Source organism: Miscanthus floridulus, chromosome 13, assembly GCF_019320115.1.
Source record: "Miscanthus floridulus cultivar M001 chromosome 13, ASM1932011v1, whole genome shotgun sequence".
NCBI classification, from domain to species: Eukaryota; Viridiplantae; Streptophyta; class Magnoliopsida; order Poales; family Poaceae; genus Miscanthus; species Miscanthus floridulus.
In genome coordinates, this window is record NC_089592.1 from 84,264,798 (window position 1) to 84,284,020 (window position 19,223).

General features: G+C 47.3%; 1 protein-coding gene across 2 annotated transcripts; it reads left to right on the top strand.

Moving 5' to 3' along the window:
* The first annotated feature begins 9,635 nt into the window (after positions 1 to 9,635).
* LOC136500579 (ranBP2-type zinc finger protein At1g67325-like) lies at positions 9,636 to 13,757 on the top strand. Of its 2 annotated transcripts, none has more exons than XM_066495956.1 (10): positions 9,636 to 9,835; positions 10,134 to 10,179; positions 10,291 to 10,403; positions 10,542 to 10,824; positions 11,281 to 11,342; positions 11,529 to 11,580; positions 11,675 to 11,784; positions 12,427 to 12,457; positions 12,700 to 12,851; positions 13,462 to 13,757. In XM_066495956.1, exons 1-10 carry the CDS (start codon positions 9,824 to 9,826, stop codon positions 13,537 to 13,539), a joined length of 939 nt encoding a protein of 312 aa, XP_066352053.1. In that variant the 5' UTR covers positions 9,636 to 9,823; the 3' UTR covers positions 13,540 to 13,757. The 2 variants fall into 2 exon arrangements, with proteins under 2 accessions (XP_066352053.1, XP_066352054.1); XM_066495957.1 differs by lacking the exon at positions 13,462 to 13,757 and adding an exon at positions 13,015 to 13,374.
* The last annotated feature ends 5,466 nt before the right edge of the window (positions 13,758 to 19,223 follow it).

Genomic DNA, 19,223 nt, shown 5'->3' on the forward strand with positions numbered 1-19,223 from the left:
GCTTTCATCCCATTCCTTCATCTATTCCCCATCTACCGCCTCTCCTCCTTCTTCCTTCTCACCAAGAGCGTTTGTGTGCCACGATGGTTCCTTAGTGAGAGAGAGGGTAAGTGAGGGGGTCACCGATCTATTCATGAATCCAGAGCGCAATGTCGAGCTGGAGGCCATCCGACGTGGTGTTGGCTGCCTCTACTGAGAAGGGGTGGCTTCCAGCAAAGGAAGTGGCATACTAGATCCTGTGCGGGCTCCTTGACGAGTGGGGCCTAGAGCTATAGCCCCTCAATCCGTCTGGGGTGTTGCACGTTGCCGGCTTCATCACCGTCTGCGAGGCCTTCTTTGGGATGGAGCCATATGTGGACTTTTTCCAGTAGATCTTCACCGGGCGGGCTTTGTCGGAGGGAAGCCACTCGGGACCACGCCGGTGGGGGGTTTCACGCTTGCAGCTACTCAGGTCAGCCAGTTCATATAGTTTGATGAGATGTCAGAGACATCCTCCAGCCATGGCAACCATACTACGATAGGCAACGTCCCTGTCCAGGAGCTACCCTGTCTGTATGGGAAAGTCTAGAGCTCTATGTTCTTTTGCTGAGCATCTATGGGTGTGGCGCCCTTGAGGTACCCATTGTGCTCGCCAAAGTCTAGGGGGCGGAACTAGGCGGCGCCCTTACGGTGGTGATTATGTCTGGTGGCAGTAAATGCTCTTGGATGATGCTCATGAACTTCTGAACTTGTTGCAGTACTTGGTGCCTGTCGTCAGAAGACACCTGGACCTAGACTTTGCTGCTATCAAGAAGACGTCACCTAGCCTACGGATGGAGTGGAGGTCGGGTCAAAAGCTCCGTTCGAGCCAAGCATTGCCCCATTGAAGGGCGAGCAACCTTTATCCTCGTCGGTTGTGTCGTCAGCCGATGCCACCGGGCGGCCACAGTAGAAGTAGCCAGCAGATGTAATAGTTTAAGTTTGTGGAGGAGCCCCCATGTGAACAATTATATTGATGAATACATCAATTTTTGTTTTGTGATGAACTACTTTGTTCGGGGAAGCTTGTCCCGTCCGTTCCTTAGCATAGCTTTGTTTTTATTCTTTCTTTTTTGCACCTGCCCGTTCGTCTCGTAGGCTACAACCTTAAGAGCCCGGGCATGGCCCGTGAGGCTCAGCTACTCGTAACCATAGGTAGAGGTGGGGTGCGTTTGGTCAGAATATTGAAGCAAAGTTACGCAAGATAATTAAAGGAATGGACTACCCTTTCATTCGAGTAAAAAATGTATTTACCATATGATAGTAAAAAAGGTGGTATTGTACGCTCGTGGAGCCCCCGAGCGACCCAGGCCAAAAGTGTTTGGGCCAGGGTACTTTGTAGGAGCGAACGTTGAATGAAAGAAAACGGTAAAGACCAAATTTTAGGGGAAGAAACGACATAACTGTTCGATGTTCCAAGTGTTGGTGAGAACGTCGCCGTTGTCGTCCTTCAGTCGGTAGGCGCCTGGTCGGATAACTTCAGTAACCGTATAGGGTCCTTCCCATGGCGGAGAGAGTTTGTGCTTTTGCTTGGTCAACTAGGTCCTTCGAAGCACAAGGTCTTCGACCTCGAGGATCCTTCCTCTAATTTCCTCTCGTGGTACCTACAAAGCGTCTGCTGGTAGCGAGCAGAGCAGATGATGGTTGTCTCGCGGGCCTCCTCGAGCAGGTCGACTGCATCTTGTTGAGCCTCCGTGGCTCGGTCGCGGTCGAAGGCCTTCACTCTGGGGGCATCGTCATTGAGGTCAGAGGGCAGCACCGCTTCAGCTCCATAGGCTAGGAAGAAGGGTGTGAACCCTATAGATCAGTTCGGGGTCGTTCTTAGGCTTTAGAGGATTGTTGGGACCTCTGCAACCCATCGCCCGGTGTACTTGTTGAGTCAGTCGAAGATGCACAGCTTAAGTCCTTGGAGGACTATGCCATTGGCACGCTCGACCTGGCCGTTAATATGTGGATGTTTGACCGAGGCCTAGTCTATCCTGATGTTGTATCCATCACTAAAGTCCAGGAACTTATTTCTGGTGAAGTTAGTTCCGTGGTCAGTGATGATACAGTTAGGAACGCCGAACCGGTAGATGATGTTGAGGAAGAACTTGACTGCCTCCTCTGAGCGGATGTTGGTGATGGGCTTAGCCTCTATCCACTTGGTGAACTTGTTGACCACTATGGGTAGGTGAGTGAAGATGCCTAGGCCCTTTTTGAGGGGTCCTACCATGTCGAGGCCCCAGACCACGAACGGCTAGGTGATGGGGATGGTTTGGAGCTCCTATGCTGGCAAATGAGTTTGCCGAGCATAGAACTGTCATCCCTCGCACCTGCGGATGATCTCCTCTGCATCTCGTAGTACGGTGGGCCAGTAAAAACCTTGGTGAAAGGCTTTTCTGACCAGTGACCTTAGGGCCACGTGATGTCCGCAGATTTTGGCATGGACCTCGAGGAGGAGCTATTTCCCTTGGTTGGTAAGGATGCCCTTCATAAGTACCCCTGATGGACTTCGTTTGTAGAGTTCATCACCGATGGCGACGAATGTCTTAGCATGTCGAGCGATCCATCGAGCTTTAGTCCTTTTGGGTGGGAGAACCTCCTCGAGGAGGTAGGTGAGTAGCGGCGCTCGCTAGTCGGTTTCATCGAGTGCCAACATAGCAACGTCGGCGGGCGACGTCGTCATGGAGGCATTGGGGTCGGAGCCCCCGAGCGCTAGTTTAGCATTGGAGTCGGAGCCCCTGAGTGTCGGGTTGGCGTCGGGATGTGTCTGGATCGGACCTTCTAGGATGTGGGTGGACGACTCATGGAGGTCATTGATGAAGACCCCGCTCGGAGATGGATCCCACCTAGCGGCCAATTTTGCGAGAAAATCGACAGCATCGTTGTCCTTTTGGGGGACGTGATGCAGCTCGATCCCCTAAAATTTGTCCTTGAGCTTGCGCACCTTTTGGTAGTATGCTGCCATGAGGGGGCTTTTATAGGAGGACTCCTTCATGACCTGGTCGACGACTAGCTCTAAGTCGCTATGAACGTAGAGTCATGTAGCGCCAAGCTCGATGGCGATGCATAGTCCATTAATGATGGCCTCATACTCCGCGGTGTTGTTTGAGGCTAAAAAGTGGAGGTGGATGGCGTAGCAGAGCCTACTCCCATCTAGGGAGATTAGAACCACTCCAGCCCCCGAGCTGGGCGCCATGACGGATCCGTCGAAGTACATTGTCCAGTACTCATGGGTGACGTCTGGGGTTGGTAGCTGGACCTCCATCCATTCGGTGACAAAATCCACGAGAGCCTAAGACTTAATAGCAGTACGGGGGATATACCTGATGTCGTGTCCCATGAGTTCGAATGTCCACTTGGAGATCCATCCCACGACGTCGTGGTTGCGAATGATGTCCCCGAGCGGGTATGAAGTGACTACCACAACTTCATGGTTGGTGAAGTAATGCAGGAGCTTCTGGGTCACCATCAGTATGGCGTATAGGAGTTTTTGCACCTAGGGGTACCGGACCATGGGGTCGGTGAGTACCTCCCCAATGAAGTATATGGGTCGTTGGACCTTAAGGTGGTGTCCTGGCTCCTCCCTTTCGATGACTAGGGCGGCGCTCACCACATGGTGGCTTGCCATGACATAGAGGAGGAGGGGTTCTCCCCATTTGGGAGCGACGAGGATTAGGGCCGACGTTAGTGACACTTTGAGGCTCTCTAAAGCATGTTGTTTTTCCTCAGTCCAGACAAATGTGTATGTCCTATTTAGTAGCTTGTAGAGAGGTATCCCTTGCTCACCAAGCCAGGAGATGAACCAGCTCAGGGTGGCCAGACAGCCGGTGAGCCTTTGTACGCCCTTGACGTTGCGTATAGGGCCCATGTTGGAGATGGCCATGATTTTTTTGGGGTTGGCCTCGATACCGCGTTCGGACACGATGTATCCAAGCAGCTTCCCCTTTGGAACCCCAAAAACACATTTTTAGGATTCAATTTGATGTTGAACCTTCGGAGGTTCATGAATGTCACGGCCAAATTCGCGATTAGGTCGCAAGCTTGAGCTGTTTTGACCACTATGTCATCAACATAGACGGCGATGGTTGATTTTGGCTGGTCGACCTAATCAGGTTGGTCGAGCGGGTCGATTTGGTCAGTGAAGCATTGCTGCATGCACCGTTGATAGGTGGTGCCAGCGTTCTTTATGCCGAAAGGCATGGTTACGTAGCAGTACAAATCATATGGGGTGATGAACGAGGTTGCGAGTTGATCGGACTCTTTCATCACAATCTGGTGATAGCCTAAGTAGGCATCCAGAAAGGAGAGGATCTCACATCCCGAGGTAAAGTCGACTAGCTGGTCTATGTGCGGCAAAGGAAAGTGATCCTTTGGACACGCCTTGTTGAGGCCAATATAATCGACGCATATTTTCCATTTTCTGATCTTCTTCTTAACAAGAACAGGATTGGCAAGCCAGTCAGAGTGGAATACCTCTCTGATGAATCTAGCTACCAGGAGTTTGGTGACCTCCTCGCCTATGGCCCTGCACCTCTCATCGTTAAAGCGGCGCAGGCATTGCTTGGTGGGCTTCGAGCCTAGGATGAGGTGTAGTGCGTGCTTGGTGACATCTCGCTTTATGCCCGGCATGTTAGATGGTTTCCATGTGAAGACATCGTGATTAGCACGCAGGAAGTTGATGAGCTCGCATTCCTATTTGGCCGAGAGTTGGGTCCCGATCCGCACCATCTTGGTTGGATCTGTGGGGTCGATCCCCACCGTCTTAGTTTCCTCGAGCGGGTAGAAGGCCATCGAGGGGGTTGGTTTGTTGCAGTCCGGGACTACTAGGGTCAATGACTCCTTGAGCCATGGGAGCTCAGAAGAGTTGATGACGGTAGTGGTGAGCTCGTAATGCTCGCGGTCGCATGTGAAGGCATGCGAGAAGGTGCTACCCACAGTGATGATGCCATTCGGTCCTAGCATCTTTAGCTTCAGGTAGGTGTAGTTGGGAACCGCCATAAACTTGGCGTAGCATGGGCGGCCCAAGATGGCATGGTAAGACCTCGGGAAGTCCACCACCTCAAAGGTGAGCACCTCTGAGCGAAAGTTGGCTCGATCGCCAAACGTGACAGGCAGGTCGATCTGCCCGAGTGGGTATGCCTGCACTCCTAGGATCACACCGTGGAAGGGAGAGCTCACTGGGTGGAGCTCTGATAGGGGGATGCACATGGCATCGAGGGTGTCGACATAGAGGATATTGAGGTTGCTGCCTCTGTCCATCAGCACCTTGGTGAGGCGCTTCTTACGGACGATGGGGTCGATGATGAGTGGGTAGCGTCCCGGTCTAGCGACGTGGAATGGATGGTCTCTTTGATCAAAAGTGATCGAAGATTCCAACCAGCGAAGAAAGGAGGGGATGGCCGTTTCAGCAACGCACACCTCTCGGTAGAGCACTTTGTGCTGGCACTTGGAGTAGATGGCATCGAATCTCTCAAAGATCATGATGTATTCCTTAGGGTCAGGAAAGTTGTCCCCATCCTTGTCCATCGTGCCTCCTTTCTTGGCCACAGCCTCCTTGTCCTTTCCTTCTTTCAGCCCACCGGCCTATCGTAGGAAACTCTTGAGGAGCTCGTAGTCCTTGTAGAGGTGCTTAATAGGGTAAGCATGGTTGGTGCATGGGCTATCCATGAGCTTGTTGAAGTGGTCAGGCAGGCCCTGCTGGGGCTGCTTGCCCACGTGATCAGTTGCGACGACCAATGTAGAGTTGGCCTATCAGCGCCGATCCTTCTTGTTGTTCTTGCCCCTCTGCATGGAAGGGCCCTCGTCCTGGTCCTCGCGCTTGGCCTTGCCCTTGTCTTGGCCCCCATTGAAGACTGCTCTGATCGCCTCCTCATTGAAGGCATGGTTTGTAGCAACGTCGAGTAGGTCGCGGGTGATACGGGGCTTTAGGCAGCCAAGCTTATGGACTAGGGACTCATAGGTTGTCCTAGAGAGGAAGGCGCTGATGATGTCCACGCCAACGACATCAGGAAGGGAGTTGCACTGCTTCGAGAACCTATGGATATAATCCTGCAAGGACTCATTGGGCTCCTACTGTTAGCTCTTGAGGTCCTAGGAGTTCCCAAGGCAGACATAAGTCCCCTAGAAGTTCTCGACGAAGACCCTCTTGAGGTTCGCCTAGTCGCGGATGCTGTCGTATGGGAGAAATTCGAGCCATGCTTGAACATGTTCCCCCACGTAGATGGGGAGGTACTGAATGATGAAGTGATCATCATCCACTCCTTCGGCTCGATAGGCGAGCTGGAAGTCTTTGAGCCATATACTAGGATTTGTCTCCCCGGTATATTTGGCGATGTTGGTCGACGGTTGGAAGTGCTGTGGGAACGACGCTCTCTAGATGCGTCGGCCAAAGGCCCATGGTCCTAGGCCATTCGGGCTGGGACTCTGGTCATTGGGTCGGTGACCACACCTAGGGTGCGTTTCACCGGTCCCCTCAATGGTTCGGTCGGAGCCCGTGTCATCTGCTCTCATCACCGCTCGATGGACATCATCATCATACCAGGCCCGACGCCGGTTGCTGATGACGATGCGAGCATCTTGGTTTGGCCCAAGGCATTCGCGCACAGGTGGTCGGTATAGAGTGGGCGCTGGGTCAGGCTATGGCGCAGTCGTGCCCTCCTGTTCCGCACCTGGTGGCTATAGTGGCGAGCGGATGGAGCGATGCGTCTAGTGCGTCCCCGCCCCCCTGGTGGGGAGAGAGGCCGCAAGTCAGTGTCACGACGTGGAGCTTTCCGCCTGTTGAATGGCGGTGGTCTCCACCAGTGCCCGGAGGTTTCGGTGGATCACCTGTTCCTATGGGTCAATGGGCTCAGGAAGGCCATGTAGAAGCATCACCGCTGTGGTGATGTTCTGACCAGCCCGAGCGAACTATGGGAGATCGTTCTCCCCATCGATGATGTTGCGCTGACCTATCGGGCGTGACCCTAGGTGCCGCTCGCTGGGTTATGCGCATGGGGCACATTGTGGTGTGCCGAGTGCACTGGCGCAAGTGGTGGCTGGTTCTGCTGCCTTTGTCGTAGCTCCTCACCGTGCTCCTAAGCAAATGCGAGGGCATCCGCGTGAGGGTCCGGAGGGGTGTGGGTCTGTAGAGACTCCACCACCACCAGCGACTATCCTAGAGCGTCCACCATAGCACACTCCCAGGACAGAGGGTGGCTAGGTGCCACGACATCGCCGATGCTGGAGTCATCGCTCTCAACATCGTCCTCCATGAGGTCGTGAAAAGAGGCAGAAGCGTAGCTCACCATCCCTATGAATTCGGAAGTGAGAGGGGCGACACCAGCTTCCTTTAGAGCCCCCAGGCGTACGTGTCCACGGGGGACGCGAGGCCATAGGGGGACCAGTCACATGGCAGTCACGGTAGGTACAACAGGGTCCCTCTAGAGAATCAGAGGAAAATAGTAAAAAGCGAGTAAAGAAAAGTACGTACATTACTCATAGTGGTATTTGAGTAGAGCGTATCCTCGGAACGAAGCGTAGGCGCCTTGTCGTTGAAGTCATCGGGTGTCCCAGAGCCGATGGAGGACGCGCTTCCTTCGACGGGCACTGGAACAAGTGCCTCCTCATGGAGGTGCAGCATGCCGAGCCGGTCGACGACGAAGTCTAGGCTTCCGAAGAGGAAGGTCTAGGATGGCTCGAAGATGAGAGGATCCCACATCCCAACAGGTGGGAGTGCGGGAAACTCCAATGAGCCAAAGCGAGTCATATCGCTTGAGTCTGTCATGGCAAAGATGGCAGAAAGGTGGGTCATCCAATGACCAAAAAGAGTGAACGTACGACATCCTTCCCATGGACAGTGCCAACTATCGATGCAAAAAATGACCAACACGTAAGTATTTGTAGTTTTGCCGTACGCTGTGATCGGATGTGGCCTAGCACTCAATAACACAGGGTTTATACTGGTTCATTCAACGTGCCCTACGTCCAGTTTGAGTCGGTCGGTGACTTTATTCCTGAGCCTAGGTGCTCGAAGTTTGCTGTGGGGTTACAAACGGAAGGGAGTAAGATGGGGGGTGCAAGAGGTCCGGTCGAACTTCGGACCGAAGGGCTGAGAGTGATGGGAGCTCCTATGTGCGCTAAGTATTCGAGTGCGCGCTCTGTGTAGCTTTAGAGTGTCTAAAGCTAGCAGAGGGTGAATCGATCGTTGGTTGTTCAAATCGTTCGAGTCCTCTCTTAGAGAGTTGTCGATGGATCGTTGTGTGTGTGAGTGAATTGATCGATCCTCCTTGTTGAGAGAGAGCGCATCCCCCTTTATAGGTGAAGGGGATGGCCTTACAAGAGAGAGAGAGAGAGTATGTATGCTACTAAGTCTTGTTGCCCACGTCGTCGGGTATAAGATGGTTGTAGGCGACCATAACACTGTTAATGTCAGATGCATGTGGGAGGTTCCATCTTCTTCTTCTGGTATGGTAGATGTCGGCGCCTACTATACTGTTGATGTCCAGAGGCATGTGGGGGGTTTTTACTGTGTTCGCCTAGTATGTGAATTGATGGCGCCCACAACACTGTAGGGCAAACATCGGCGCCCACAACATTGCTTGGGTTCTGACATGCCTAGAAGGTTGCAGGGCACCCTTCTGACATGTCCTGTCGGTACTGTCCTGTAGGTGTATAGGGTACGGTCCTTGGTATTGCTTTTGACTTGAGCGTCCTGCCTTACTTGCTCCGTCCGTTTCCTAGGTTCTCACAGAGCGGGCGTCCCCAGTCGGTTTGTCCCAGTCGGCTCTGACTGTGCCAGTCGGAGAAGAGCTGTAAGCAGAGGTTCGGTGCATCCCCGGTCGGAGACGCGGGTCGGAGTCGGAAGCGAGTGTCGTTCCTCTTTGGCCAGGCCTTCCGGTCGGAGAGGCGTGCTGGAGTCGGAAGCGAGGCCTTCCGGTCGGAGAGGCGGGCCGGAGTCGGAAGCGAGGCCTTCCGACCGGAGACTGGATCACCCTTCTATCCTGTCGTTAGGTTTTTGGGCTGTCCCAAGAGTTGCGCGTCATTCGCAACGTCGTCTGCCGGGCCGAGCCTTTGCTGGGAAGCAGGTCCACGAGGGACCCCGGGTTTATAAACCCGACATATTTTTTTAATAAAGCTGATCTCTGGGTATAGGCCGACGCAAGGAGTCTAGGTTGTTTGTTAGCCAGAGTAATACAATAGACGTTTTTTCAGCTTTGGGCGGGCTTAAGCTTAGTTGTAAAGCCCGGTCGCCCGAACACCAATTAAGCATCTTGTAATCAAACTATTTCTATCTTAATACAAAGACGCGCAAACCTTTTGCGTGATTGAGAAAAAAATAAATAAAGAAGACAAAGCCTCCTAAACCTCTTGAAACCAAAATAAGTTGAGTGGTTCTGAGAGTTGAGTATGAGAAGAAAAATCAGACTATGACAGTAGTTTAGAGGTGAAATAATTTTTTTTCCAAAAAAAAACTTAACAGAATTTGTAATGGGCTAGAACATCTTTGCCCGCGAGATTAGAAGGGCCCACGTATCTGATCTGGGCCTAAAGCTCTCATCTGGGCCCGCCTTGTGGTCCGAGTTCTCGTCCCGTGTCCCCCGTCAGCGTCAGGTACATCGGCCGACGCGGACGGCGGAGGCAAAGCTAATCTGATGTGCACCTGAGTTCGAAGCCGAATTCATAACTGCAATTGCAAAACCCTAGCTACTGCTTCGCCGAATTCCCCCTCCGTCCGCCGCCCGTCACCGCGGCGGCGTCTGCGCTTGTCCCTCTCACTGCAAGGAGAACGTGCTTCTCCCCGCGCCGTTCGCCCGCCGCCGCCATCACCGGTTCATCGCCAGCTATGTCTTCTCAGGTACCACCCCCACCTCCTCGTCCTCCTCGATTCCGCCGGTTGATTAGGGTTCGAGTCAGTGTCTCCACCCATCAGTCGCGCTGGAAGCTTGTTAACAACAACAACAATATAGCCTTTCAGTCCGAAGCAAGTTGGGTTAGGTTAGAGTTTAAACCCAGCGACAGCCCCAAGTGACGGTTCAGGCACTTGCCTGCTTTCCAAAGCTTTGTTATTTGAGCTCCCCGCGCTGTGCTCGTCGATCCCTCTCTGGATCCCGCCCATCCGGCGAGGTCTCACGAATGAGTGTGTGGGTTTGCAGGTCGACAGCCGCAGCCAATCCGCCGGGAAGCGCGCGCGCACCGACGGTAGGTCGCTCTTGCTCCGCGGCCTCGTTATTTCCTGTCGCACCCTCCGTATCTATAAGCTGCATCTGAGTGGATTCCCCCCTGGTTGGGGACAATAAACCGTGTTCTCAGGCAGCCGGCGTGAGGACGACTGGGTTTGCCCCAGCTGCAAGAACGTCAACTTCGCCTTCCGCACCACTTGCAACATGCGCAACTGCAACCAGTCCAGGCCAGCAGACCACACGGTACATAAACGGTTTTGCCTCGCTTTATTCTTGCTAATCATTGTTCGCCCGTCGCTTGCGCGGAGCGTGCCTGTGGGTACTTCCGCTTGTCGCTTGCCTGTTTGCATTTACCTCGTGCTGCTGTTGCTTGTCGTTCAGAAGGCCATGCAGAAGCCTATGCAGACCCCACCTCACTATCCCACGTCAGGGGGTTACATGGGCCCAGGGACGCCACCGTCGATGTACCTTGGTGGGGGCGCTCCCCCGTATGGCTCCTCGATGTTTAACGGGCCTGCAATGCCGCGCTATGGTATCCCACAGTTCCCTGGGGGTTCTGCGTATCCATATGGATATGGTGGTCGCATACCAATGGGGAGCCCCTACGGACCAATGCAAATGGCCGGGCCAACTCCATACTCTGGTGGATCTATGATGGGAGCAGGTAACAGGGCTGCCATATTTTGATATTGCCCTTGCATTAATTAACCTAGCTATCAAATTAAATAGGCAAACCTGATGCTTCCAATAATTCCTTGTATGCAAATCATAATGTGTTAAACAATTAATTTTACAGAATATACAACAACAACAACAACAAAGCCTTTAAGTCCCAAACAAGTTGGGGTAGGCTAGAGTTGAAACCTAGCAGAAGCAATCAAGGTTCAGGCATGTGAATTAATTTTACAGAATATGAAAAATCTAATTTCTTATCACTCGATCTTCATTTCCACTAATGCTTGCAATAAATAATACCATTTGCAATACTATTGTGTTCCGCCACTTGTTTTCTAAGCCACTTTGTTTGGTTGGGGTTATGACACTTCATACATGTTTTCCAGTCCAATGTTTTCCACATGTTTGCTCACAAGATTTATCTTGCTTATTGTCCAATAAACAGGTGGAATGTATGGAATGCCCATGGATAGGTATGGGCCAGTACCTGCTGGTCCTGGTCCAATGGTATGTGCTATTGTGATTATTCTTTTGTATACCTATAACCTCATGCTAATTTAACTACTGTTGCTTTACATAAAGAACTTTCAACACGTTTGTTTCTCTTTTTGTTTGATATTTATGATTTGTGATTGTGTCTGCATGAGAATAACTGTTATGATTCCTTAAATTTATATTTCTTGAGCTTGAAAGGGCACAAGGGCTGGCTCATATTCTGATGAAGGTTCTCAGAAGAAGCCTGCAGGTATATCTTATTGAATTTGTATTTTGACTTATTTATATTAATATGGTTAGCACTTGATTAATTCTTTGCCTATTCTCCTGAACTTTTGATGCAGGAGCTGGCCGTGATAATGATTGGGAGTGTCCAAATTGCCACAACATCAACTTTGGCTTTCGCACAGTCTGTAATATGAGAAAGTGCAACACACCTAGACCTGAAAACCAGGTTTGAGATTTCTGTCTTATCTTGCTATTATAAACGATCTGATATTACTTCTTTCATGTATTTAAACTAAGCTCACTTAAAAAAATTGTAATTGTGTTAGTCAGTGTTTCTTTACTTTAGTTGAACTGTACTATTATAACTTTGCAATTGTGCTTGAAGTTGACTTTGCTGCCACAAGATCACTTGTGTGCTTGGAGCCTACATGGTTTCATTGTATACTATTGTTGTAAACTGTTTGGTGGAACCATGCTTATGCACAGATATATCCTCTAGTTTGCCCTGCCATAGCCCATCGTTCCACTTGCATGCCTTTTCATTTATTGGACATTAGGCTCTGAGTACGTGTTGATCACCTTCTCTTTGGTCCTGGGATTGACTAAATTTTTGTAGGTTTTGTTACTCTAGAAAAAAAAAAACAATACAAATTTCTCCCTCTGTTGTATTATCAATCTAAACCAGAATAATTTTGTGAACTAAAAGCAAACAAGTTTTGGCTATATTTTGTCTAAAAGTACTCTTTCATCTAAACCTGGATCCTCATTTCTAATGCTTGGGCTTCTATATGTAGTTTATGGAGATTGCTTGTTCATCAATTAATCCCACTTTACTTACTAAATGCTTGTTCATCAACTCTTTGTGCAGGGATCTAAGCCCGATGGTTTAAGAGGCTCAAGTAAGTTTCCACATCATAAGTGCTTAGTGCTCTTTCCTCACCATTTTTTTTTGTGTATAACAAATACCTTTAAATTAGTAAATTTTGGTAATATTTGTTATCACTAGACATTTCTTTGAAGGAATTAGTTTGTTTTCTTTGGATTTTCGCACATAACTTATGGGCTAGTTTATCTAATGGTCTATGTAACTTATTGTTCCATCAATTCTTTTCAAATTCACACCCCAACCTCTCATTGATAGAACCAAAGATGCCAGAGGGCAGTTGGAAGTGTGAGCAGTGCAATAACATAAACTATCCTTTCCGAACAAAGTGCAATCGTCCCCAATGTGGAGCGGAAAAGCCATCACAGACAAACAATGTAAATGATTCAGTGACAGATCAGGACAATCAGGTCTGTGTTTCAGAACCTTCAGTATGGTCTTCAACATTTGCTACACCTTTATTTAGGACATTAAGTTGCATGCCTTATTATATATTAATACTATTTTTAATCATTTTCTTGCCCTCATGTTTGCTTGCGCATAGCTTGATATATCATGTCCTTACTGTTACAGTGAGTCCTAGAACCATAATGAGGGTCAAGAAGGTCCAGCGTCGTCGTCAAGGTTCAGTCTGAATGTGGGGTACATCTGTGTCAGTAGTCGCTGCTGTCGTTACAAGTTTCTTCCCCTTGAGACCTTAGTTGAGTCGGGGCCTTGGAGTTGGCAATGGAGTCTTGCCTTCCCTAATCACTACGGATAATTGTCAAGAACATCAATTTGTCATGTGGTTTGGTCAAGAACATCCATCTTGCCTTTCCTTGCTGAACTTGGTTACTTGTCTTTGTTACTAGTACTCTGGGTAAATTACCATCTGTTATATGAATGTCTTTTAGTTATCTGTGTCATAGAATATCACTCATCTGTTATGAAGTATCACAAATGTCATCATTTTGTCTTGGTTTTGTTAAGGTTGCGTTCTGGTCGCTGTTTTCAATTTATGGTCAGTTTGGTATTTTACAGGTGTTCTTTCTGAATGGTTGGCGATGGCAACCTTTCTTTCCTTCCAAAACAGTTTTCTTAGGGATGTTAGCAACTTAGTGAGGCGCTGTACTGAAATACTTATAACTCTTACCCTGGTAGCAATAGTTAGGTCTTAAGTTGACAGTGGACATCTCGGTTGCATAACTGCATATGTTACTGTTATCATCTTCCATGTTCTCCGGGGCTTTAGCTGTTCAAGTATCACCATTCAGTATTTTGGTTAGAAGAGATGCTCCTTGGTGAAAGTGATGTGCATCTCATTGTGCAGTGGTAGTAGACTAATCAGCTTGCATGCTTGTCTCGATTGCAACTACTTCGACTTGGTACCATTGGACTTATTTTTTGTCATGTAACATTACGAAGCTTTTATCAAAGCTACGACTTCTGCATGAATGTCAAGACAGCAGTGAGCAGACAGATGGATCTTCCTTGTCCTACAGCCGGAGTACCAACATTGCTGATGGCAGCACTCTGTGAATTACAGAACAGTCTTACAAACTGATGTGCGACCATACCATTTCGTCTTGGAAAACAAGGTGAGGAATTTGCACCGGCTGGAGATACTTGTGTATTGAGCGTGTCTTACGGCTCTGGTTTGGAAATTCGATATGGTGGTAAGCATTCTCTAGTCAGGGAGGGGCCATCATCTTTTAATGTAACCATTTCAGTATTTGCTTGGAGTGACTGTCGTCTTATTTTCATCTTTTTTCCTTTTTCATTATGTTTTGTGTCAAGCTTTATTCTTCCATATATCATCGTAATGTAAATTTGTCTTCTCATTTCAAAATTGTACTGGAGATGATTCCTTCCATGCTATGGAATGTTTGTCGGAGAAGAGGTTGCTGGAGTTGGATGTCTCTTGAATCATTTAGTTATTTATTTATCTTTTTCGGCTATTTTCCATTCTAACATGCCATCCCTTCCAAATTGTGAGCGCTCTCGAGTTAATTAAATCAAGAGTCCTCTTGATTATGTTTCTTGATTTGTTGCTGACGGTGTGGTGTTCACTGTTACGATTCCAATTCCTCTTAGGCCTTGTTTGGATCCGTAGAATTGAATCCCATTCTAGCGATCAGATTCTAGCAATTGGATTCAACAAGAAATGGATTACCCCAAATTTGTTTCAAATCACATTTCTTGTTTGGCTGTACATGGTCTTAAATTCCCTTTCAACTGTGATCTTGGACGACCATCTTGGTTGTCTCGTTCGTTGCGATTCTCCTGGTTTCCAGCGCGTGCACTTGGCGTCACGGACGGGCAGCTGGAGGTGCTCGTCATCGGTGGTCCGACCAGCGACTCCCTCGTTGCGACCGCGCAGGGTCGTCGGGCTCTCGGCGGCCTTTTTCCTTGCTGGCTCCGTCGCCGCCAACGGGTACGCCGCGCTGATGGCGGGACAACTCGTCGCTTGCGTGGCCTGCGCCTGCAGGTTCGGCCTCATCGTCGTGGAGATCTCGCCAGCCAACACTCGTGGCTTCCTTTCCTCCATTCCCGAAGTGCAATTGCGACGCCCGTGAATGGGTTGTTCGCTGTTGTTTCACGACAAACCTTAGCAGCCATGGCATCCTCGAGGGAATGGGGAGGAGAGGATGGCGCTCGCGAATCATTTTCTGTCTTGGTTCGCGGGCGTTTGATTCGGATTGTGGAAACTGTCTGAATTCCACTTTTTGATTCGGTGGGTCGGTGGGAAGGCATACAAGCCCTTAGGGCAGTCCCAACGAAAATATGGCAGTCCCAAAGAAAAAAACTAATAGTTTCTATAACATAGAATACCGCACCAAAAAATACTGCTTTCCAACCCATGATTTCTATAAGTAATAACTATTTTCTCTTTCTCTCTCCCAACTCTATCTTTTCCTCCAATGAAAGTACGACACGAGCTCCTTAGAAACTGGTGGTTTTTCCCCAATGGCGATTTCATGGTTTTTTGGTGCATTGGGTCAAGAGTAGACCTGGTTTCTTCATAAGAAACCATTTCTATGATTTTTGCTCTCTTTCTTCATTAATTACGTTGCCATATCAGCATTTTACCTACGTGGTAAGTCATTTAATAAGGATAGAAACCATCATCAATGCACCATTGGAACTGTCCTTACTTCTGAACAATCCACACAGAAACAGTGTTGAATCGGAGAAGAGGAATAATAACAGGATTCGGCTGGAGATAGGGCCAGCAAGGGCCATTTAGCACGGTACGGCCCAGACTTCCTACAAGGGCCAGAAGTCTTCTAACGATCACTCCCGCAGTCCCGCTTCTTCATCCTTAGTCGCATCCACCAATTATCCTCCATCCCTCAAAGCTAGAAAGGCCTCGCCACTGCACCTTTCCGCTTAGACACCCTCTGATCTCCGTTGCCGGGCGGGCTAGTCATTTCCACTACAAGGTAAATTGTTTAGCATCCAGAGAAATTCAGTTTCTAGTTGTGAACTCCGTGTAAGTCTGACAAGTCGACAATGGAACCAAACCCAACTTTGATAATCTCTTGCGATAAATCTAATTTATTCGTGACATACGTTTAAAGAGGTGAAAAACAATTAATGGTAAATTGATAATTCACCTAGAGACTCCTTATCCGAATTGTAAGTCAGGTCTATCTTTTTTTTTAAGTATGTAGCTCTTGCTATGCACTTAAATATATATTATGTCTAGAAGCATAGTAATAATGTTATGCATCTAAATTAGACAGAACTACTTACAATTTAGAATGAAGGGAGTATATAATAATAATAATAATAATAATAATAATAATAATAATAATAATAATAATAATAATAATAATAATAATAATAATAATAATCATCATCATCATCATCATCATCATCATCATAATCATCATCATCATCATCATCATCATCTTAAATATCTATACCAATCAATGCATGCATGGCATTTATATATATACCTCATATATATAAGTGCATCTCATATCCTCGCTAGCTAGAATTATATCATCCGCTTCTCGTATATATTATCAATGCATGCATCTCTCTATCTCTGGATCTCTATGTTTAATTTTGAAGATAGAATTATGCCTGCACCGTGCATTTTATGTTAAAAGTGGCAAGGAGTCTATTAATAAATAGCCGAATTTTTCTTAGGCAGCATTAATTTCTCTCTCTGGATATCTATGTTTTAATTTTAAAGATAGAATTGTATAAATTTAGCGAAAAATAATGTCTTTAGATTAACTTGCTGCCGAAACTGCATGCTCTACAGTCCAATTGCCCATTTAATTTTAAAGATAAAATCGTATATCTATATCTATAATCCTAAACCCAACTAGAAGTCAATCCCGACATGCAAGCCATCCGAATTAGTAGCCACTAGCATAAGCAATTATGATACATTTCTATTCATACAAGCTATCCAAGTCAGTAAGCCACGTGATCCACTAACATATCTCCTGACACCTCATGCGTTGTACCCTTCTCTTCTGACTTCTTGTCAAACCACTCGGCACCACCGGCCGTCTTGCCAAACGTACTCCTCTTCAACTCCTTCATAATCGGCCCAATCTTGATCCATCACACGTTTTCCAAGTTGACCATGAATAGTAAACCTTTCTTTATTTCTTATAACGTAAACGAACATGGATGGATCGACGGTTGACTTAAGATTGCCTATACTCCCAATACTCACTACTACATTCAGGACAATTATCCTTGGTAGGCAATCTTAAACCTTCATTCTAGCAATATCTAAAGAAATGACAATTCCAATATGACTCAGCCTATTCCCTTTCATATCTCTCTTCTTCACATCGACGCTTGTACTCTTCCTCCTCTAATCAACACTGATAATCTTTCTCATGCTGGCGCTGCCATTTGTTCAACAGAATTCGAGACGTGATATGAGGGAGCATAGCACCAGCCTTGGAGGTCTCGCCTTGCTCATGTCGGCTATTCTGCACATCACGGTGATTCCTAGCCTCTCTGTATTCATCAACTGACATTTGCACTCTTGGATCAACAGCTCCATACTCTTTCGCTTTAGCCGATGTCAATACCTTGGCTTTTCCCTTGGTCAGATTGATTTCTACCATGTTCGTACCGTAGGGAAAGGATGACCATATATCTTCATCGTCGGCTTCTTAGCCGATTCAAATTTGGTTCTTCCTTGTGCAATAGCCGACTGAATGTGCTGACGGAAGAATTGGCAATCATTAGTATTATGAGATATAGAGTTATAAAAATTGCATTATGTTAACACCAAAATTAGGTAAGATTCTTTAATGGATTTGGTTAAGGAAAGAGTGCAAATCAGCTGATGGAAAGTTTATCCAGAAAAATTCTAGAAGGAACCGTGAAGGCCACAGTTTCGGCTCAGGCGTAACGAAGATGGACTCTCCTAGAAAGGAAATCATAGAGTCTTACTTATATAAATTAGATTAGTTTCTTTTTATACAAGAACTGTCTAGTCGTATTCGTTTTTGATTTTGTGTTAGCCTAGTGTATAAATATAAGCATGGCTATTGTATTAAGGACATCTATCAATCAATACAACATATCTCTTTCGGCATCACACCGTCACAATTAGGAGTATGATGTTGCCATCAAAATCAGGAGTAGGATGTAATGTAGATCCCAACGAGTTCTGACAGGGCTGCATCTAATCGATCTCCAGAGTCTGCTACGGTCTTCGTCAAATCAGGGTGCTCTAGGCTTTAATCACTGGCGCATCATAAAACTCACCATAGGTCCGCATCACTGATGTGATTGAGTTCTGGTAGAGACTCGTTTTGCTCGGCTGCGGGCTGTTCTCCGTTTTCTTCTGTTCTGCCCAGCCAGTGGGCGATTGGTTCTTGGGCTGTGTTCTTTTTCCATGCTTGACGAATGAATTGCAGTGAAGCTTTGGTCACCACTCACCAGGGCAGCGTCATGAGATTTTCTAATCCATAAAGTACATATGCAGCTCAAGTCTATGATTTTTTTTCCTTATTTCTCTATCTGATTTTCTCTCTGGTAGAACTCACGCAGTGCTACAGCTGAAGTTCCAAGGCTCCGGTATATGTTGTGATCAGTGTGATGTGTCGCTTTCATGCATAGCAAAATATCTTCAAGTAATCCCAGATTGTTAGTTGCTAGACAGTTGGTTGTTCCTGTTATATTATTATAATAATAATAATAATAATAATAATAATAATAATAATAATAATAATAATAATAATATATCTTCCCAAAAATGCTACAGGCTTCGCATGTTTTTTTTGTGTGTGCTGGTTGTAGCTCGTGGAATAGCTTCAGTTCTCTTCTCTGATCTATCATTTCCTTTTATCTATCTCATCTCAATGATTACCTGCCCGTGAGAGCGTGGTGTACGTACCTCTCGATCTTGGTTTGGTTTCACAAGTAGAAGCAGCAATTGTTTATTTGTCAGCCATCTTGTTTATCTCGTCATATACGGAGTGTTGTGCAGGACAGTCAGTGAGTTTTTGTGTAATCGATTCGGAACAAGAATGAAAAACAACAAGAACTACCAGCGAACTCATGTGGACCAGAGACAACAACAGTAGAAACGACGACACACAAATATATATATATTAATTAATAACCAGGTACACGCACAGTCCAGTAGTTATTTACTCCAACCTCGATCATGTGGACGGTCGGATCAGATGATCAATATCAGTACACACACAGAAACTAAAGCGCGATCGAGCTCATATATAGGGATCGATCGACATATGATGATCCTCCTCCTTTTTTCCTGAGCCGGCCTGAGCTGATCCAGAAAAAGGATGTTC

What these genes read in the sequence shown, in the direction of transcription:
- LOC136500579 (XM_066495956.1), top strand. An exon ending in CACCTAGACCTGAAAACCAG is followed by an intron (nt 11,785 to 12,426) that starts GTTTGAGATTTC and finishes CTCTTTGTGCAG; the next exon opens with GGATCTAAGCCCGATGGTTT. An exon ending in TGACAGATCAGGACAATCAG is followed by an intron (nt 12,852 to 13,461) that starts GTCTGTGTTTCA and finishes GGTATTTTACAG; the next exon opens with GTGTTCTTTCTGAATGGTTG.